This window comes from Sinocyclocheilus anshuiensis, unplaced genomic scaffold, assembly GCF_001515605.1.
Source record: "Sinocyclocheilus anshuiensis isolate Anshui unplaced genomic scaffold, SAMN03320099.WGS_v1.1 scaffold209, whole genome shotgun sequence".
Classification (NCBI taxonomy): Eukaryota; Metazoa; Chordata; class Actinopteri; order Cypriniformes; family Cyprinidae; genus Sinocyclocheilus; species Sinocyclocheilus anshuiensis.
Genome location: NW_015540880.1, coordinates 1,992,497 through 1,998,037, shown reverse-complemented (window position 1 = coordinate 1,998,037; position 5,541 = coordinate 1,992,497). Strand labels below are relative to the sequence as shown.

Here is a 5,541-nt window from a genome sequence, read left to right as displayed (position 1 = left end):
TATATATATATATATATATAAATAATCACTAGGACCTATTTCTCAATACTTAGTAACTTTTTCAAGCAGCAGTCTATGTGGGCTAAACTGTAGATCATTTTCCATTTGTTTGGCACAAAATGCATTTAATGTCTACATCTTTCAAATGACTGTATATCAGGGGTGCAACACTTCTTCAGTAATATTATATTAAAATATAACATTCCTGTTTTGTAAAGGAATTGTATAAAATAAAACATAAAATGCTTCCTGTTGTTAGTGTTTTTACTAGGTCATAGTTTTATGAGTGGTAAAATGTGTTTGTTGGGTGACAACATTTGCTAGCGTTATGGAAGAATGACTTGATTTGAGACAATTGTGTTTTGGTAGTTTTAGTTCATTTTGGAAGTGAAATTTATTAAGCAATATTGAGAAGTGAAGTATTGAGAAGTGTGTCCAAGCAATTGTAAAAAATAAAATGTGATGTATTTTTAACGTCTTATATCCCGTCCACTCTTAAGGGCACTAAGATGGCCCCGTGGGCGAACCCTGAGCACTTTACCCAGAGGCAGGAGTGTGTCAACACCTTTGCAAGCTGGTTTGGTTACATGCCTCTAGTGCACTCTCAGTTTCGCCTGGACCCCGTACTGTTCAAGGACCACGTGTCCGTCCTGCGCAAGAGGTACAAAGACCTGGAGCACGTCTGAGCCAAGCTGAACAGAGTGGCGACGGGTCACAAACTGATACTGATACTGATGCTGATGGAGAGACTTATCTCTATCCCTCCGCTACTGGCTGCTAGCATGTGGTGGCCAGTTGGTGGACAAGAGACTGCTATGACCAGTTCTCAATTTATGACTGACAGCTTCATGGATGAGAAAACATCATAGATCTGTCAATCATTCCAGCTGCTGTTTGACTGGAGGAGTTTGTAGCGTTAAGGGTGCCTAATGGTGCTGTGGATGTCACTCACATGACAGTGAGTCGACAAGCAACTGACTGATCACATGATGTGGTAATTACATTACCAATAAAATTATTCCGAAATGCAAACTGTGTTTGTGGCTGTATTTGTGAAATTATGGTTTCATGTTGCTGTTTCAAGCAACTATACCTAAAACTACTACCCAACATATGGGTAGTTAATAAATAAGAAAACTAATTTTCTGTTCAACAAAGACGTTAGGTGAAAGGTAATATTCTTTGTGACAAATCCGTTAATTTTCAGACAATTTAAAGTTTAAATAGATTATTAGGATAAAATGTATATTAAAGTATATGGAAAAGTGTATTTACAGATGCACACGCAAATGATTCTTATGAGCCAATTGTAATAAATTGTTTAAAAATATTATTGAACTCAGGATTCACCAGTTACTGAATCAACATTTATTTGAAACTGAAATGAAGCTTTGTGCACTTAAAGTTTGTGAAAATTATTGTAATTACTGACTGGTTGTTCATACGATATGTAGTTCAAGATGAAATTTTGTAGTTTTATTATTGGCTGGTGTGATCATTTTTAAAGCATACACTACCGTTCAAAAGTAATGTGAAATATTATTACAATTTAAAATAACCATTTTTATATATATATTTTAAAATGTAATTTATTCCTGTGATGGCACAGCTGTGTCTAATATGCTGATTTTCTGTTCAAGAAACATTTCTTATTATTATCATCAATGTTGAAAACAGTTGTGCTGACTAATATTTTTATGGAACCTGTGATAAATGTTTTCAGGAATCTTTGATGAATAGAACGTTCAAAATAACAGCATTTATTTGAAATATAAACTTTTTAACATTATAAATATGTCTAGTTTTAGATGGAATTGTATGTTACATGGCAGAAAATGTCAATTGCTGTTAAGAATTCCTTTTTGTATTTATTTTTTCATTTTGTATAAAAGTCTTTAGTTTACAAAACCTATCATTCTACAATTCATTAGCTTCTTTTTAGACGATCGTTCCCCCAGAAGGCAGATTATTAGGCGTGTAATGCAGAGCTCAGGGAAACACACACTCTACCCGAGTACATATTTGCTGAGGAGCAGGAGTGTGAAACACATCACACAGTTCAATGCACAGAAGACCGTAGTGTAAGCACGGTTATTTACAAAGCTCAGTCCTCAGTGCTCATTTATCATGCCAACAACATGGCTAGCTTACATTATCAACATGGCTTTCACATTATTTCCTGTTTCTTATGCTAATTCAGCGCTTTGATGAAGCGGTTATTAATCAGAGCATTGTGATTTAACACTGTAAATGAGGCAGGACCACAAAGAGCTGCCGAGTCTGATCTCATTTGTCAAGATGATATATTATGTGGCATTTGCAAGAGTAGTGAATGAAAGGCAGTCTGCCATCCACTGCTATCTGTGTGAGAGTGAGAAGACCGTAGATGAGGGTTCACAGAAGATGGTCAGATGTTTACTAGGAAGCATACCACTGTCATTTTCGCATGGTGAGCATGGCATTGACGTCCCACATGAGATTCCTCATCTGGTCCATTAGCATCTTCATCTCCTGGTTCTTCTGCCTCACTTTCTGTTTAAAAAAAATTATATGGGAAGCTCAGTGCACTGTTATTACATGCATCATTTTTTTTTTTTTAAAGAAATTAATACTTTTATTTAGCTAGGATGTATAAAACTGATCAAAAGTGACAAAGACATTAATAATGTTACAAAAAATATTTTAACTAATTTCTGAACTTTCTATTTATCAAAGAATCCTACAAAAATTTATCCGTTTCCACAATAATATTAGGCAGCACAACTGTTTTCAACATTGATAATAATAAGAAATGTTTCTTGAGCAGCAAATCAGCATATCAGAATGATTTCTGAAGAATCATGTGACATTAAAGGCTGAAGTAATGACTCAGCTTTGCCATCACAGGAATACAATGCATTTTAAATTGTAATAATATTTCTCAATATTACTTTATTTTAATCAAATAAATGCAGCTGTGGTGGGCATTTATATTTATGATTCATTTATATTTTAATCTACAAATTTCAATTTCTTAATTAAAACACTCTATATTTGCAGATTAGAATAAAAAATTATGATAGCATTAAAAAGACTTTTTAAATGACAAATCCATATCTGAAAATTATATAAAGCCAAGTAAATAGGGTGATACATCTCCACTTCTCATCCACAGTTGGTTCACCCTCCACCCATGGTTATAGGGTTTTTTTTTTCACCCAAATAAATAAGCATAATATCTTGTAGGTGTACTGTATACTGCAGTGTAATAGTATGTTCAGAGATACTAATGATGAATGAAACAAACCTCTAGAACCTCCTGTCTCTCCTGAATAACCGCTGGGCTGCACGGCTCCACTCTCACAGGTGTCGTCTCTTCTCCCACATAAGGAATCAGCTGGAAGGACGAAAGCAAACACATTATTGAAATGAATATCTGTAATAATAACTGTCTCCTGAAATTGAATCTGATTTGAATGAATAATAAAAAAGTAATGAGAAAAAAAAAGTCTTGAGACCAATAATGGGAAAAGCTTTTTTGACATTTTTTGTCATTTAATGCTAATTTTAACAGCAAATTTTACAAAAATATGCATTTTCTCTCATTAAAAATGTTTCAAACTCAAACTATATTTCCAGGATTATATTCCATTTTAAATCCCATATTTCCAATGTAGTCTCAGATTTTGGGCCCTACTGTAGTATGTATATAAAAAATACCACAAGAAGGATAACAACAAAACCTCTTTTAGAGCTTGGTTTCAATATCAAAAGTAGCAACAGCACAAGGGTATAATGTTTATTTAGCAAATGCTCGATTTATTCAGCAAAGATCTGACTTGATTCCCAGATCTTGCAGCCCACAAAGGATTTTAAAGCATTTGTTGACTGTTCATGCTGCCCTGATGAAAACAAGATTCTTGAAAGAGAAAGTGTAAGTTAAATGTTGCTGCAAGCTTCATAAAAGCTTTTAATATATCCATAAACTCTGTAAGCACATTGTTTATTCAATTTACATGATAAATGCAAGTAACTTTACATGTAAATCTATTTTAAGATATGAGACCAAATGGGGTAATTGGTAAGCTGTTCATATTTCCTGCATAATTTGATATTGTTTAAAAAAAATGAATAGCATTAATTTCCTAATGTACAGCACTGTAATGAATTCAATTCAGCATGACATGTAATCTCAAATCATGTTAATACTCAACATTATCATTGTATTAAATGGTATCTATCACTTTGGCATTACCAGTATTTTGTTCATTTTAATCCTTTATGATCAATTCATGTTAATAAGTAGTATGTTATACTGCTATAAATATCTCACTGCACCAAATGGAGTATGAGTATGAGCTCCATATTCTCATAATATCATACTATATGAGCCATAAAATCCTGATGTATCAAATATGATACAAAACATAAAACACATACAATTTTTCTTGTTTTGAGAGATATATATATATATATATATATATATATGTCTAATGATTCAGACTTTTGCGTTTCAAAAAATTTGATTTTTTTTTCTGACTATTATTTCAAATGTCAGGCTTTGCAGGGTTAAAATATAAATAAAAAAGTCTATTTCCAAATGCATTCAAAATACATTCCTTTACTTTCTATAAAAATGCAGACACATATCTAAAACATCTAAAAATAGTTATTAAATGAATTTCAAGTGACCTAAGAGGCTAGTCAGAATAAGTGAAATACCCATTAAATATTTAAAGGGGTCATATGATGCGATTTCAATTTTTCCTTTCTCTTTGGAGTGTTACAAGCTCTTGGTGCATAAAGAAGATCTGTAAAGTTGCAAAGACTAAAGTCTCAAATCCAAAGAGATATTCTTTATAAAAGTTAAGAGTCAGCCACACCTACCTAAAACGGCCATTGGATAGCTGGCCAATCAGAGCACACCTCGCTTTTTCAGACCGATGAGCTTTGTAAAAATCGACACGTTTCAAAAAGGCGGGGCATAGAGGAGAAACAATAATGTACAGTATTTGGAAAATAATGTTGTTTTTTTTACTTTAAACTGCATAAACACATTTCATTACACCAAATACACAAAATAATGTTCTTTTTAGCAGCATCATATGACCCCTTTAATAGGAAAAGGGCTGAGATGATCAAAAGGCCACATGAACAAACAGAAGAGCTATATTGTGCATCAAACATCGATTAGACTCACCTCAGCTGGAGACTCCTGGAGGTCAGGTGTCATTTCTACACAGCGTTCATACAGCAGACGCAGCTTACGGAAGAGCAGTGTCAGCTGACGCAGATGCTCCTGCAGCTTCCCAAAGCGGTCCTGATACGCTGCCTGACTCTGTGTCACACCGTTGGGAAGCTAGAAGAAACACAACCAGATTTAACTATATCTGTTTCCCAAATGCACTAGCAGCTAGGTTTACGGCTTTGGGGGAAAAACGGGGCTCAAGATGTTTTATTTTTTCCAACCTTATGTTTTATTGTTACCAAATTCTGTGTTTTAGCATGTCTAATTATTTGAAAGCATAAAAACAAGTTTCATTTATTCTTACAATAGCCTTA

The 5,541-nt window shown here is 33.7% G+C and overlaps 2 protein-coding genes across 5 annotated transcripts in view; one reads left to right on the top strand and one right to left on the bottom strand.

Moving 5' to 3' along the window:
• LOC107688378 (exostosin-1c-like) overlaps positions 1-1,294 on the top strand; it is a 73,027-nt gene extending 71,733 nt beyond the window's left edge. For all 3 annotated transcript variants that reach the window (XM_016486037.1, XM_016486038.1, XM_016486036.1), the window contains exon 12: positions 501-1,294. In XM_016486037.1, coding sequence (XP_016341523.1) covers positions 501-686 — 186 coding nt within the window. In that variant the 3' untranslated portion in view covers positions 687-1,294. The remainder of the gene's footprint in view (positions 1-500) is intronic.
• Positions 1,295-1,910: 616 nt separating this feature from the next.
• The window catches only part of LOC107688423 (mediator of RNA polymerase II transcription subunit 30-like), a 7,867-nt gene continuing 4,236 nt past the window's right edge, over positions 1,911-5,541 (bottom strand). For both annotated transcript variants that reach the window (XM_016486079.1, XM_016486080.1), the window contains exons 3-5: positions 5,180-5,338; positions 3,287-3,376; positions 1,911-2,532 (exon numbers count right to left, since the gene is read on the bottom strand). In XM_016486079.1, coding sequence (XP_016341565.1) covers positions 2,437-2,532; positions 3,287-3,376; positions 5,180-5,338 — 345 coding nt within the window. In that variant the 3' untranslated portion in view covers positions 1,911-2,436. The remainder of the gene's footprint in view (positions 2,533-3,286; positions 3,377-5,179; positions 5,339-5,541) is intronic.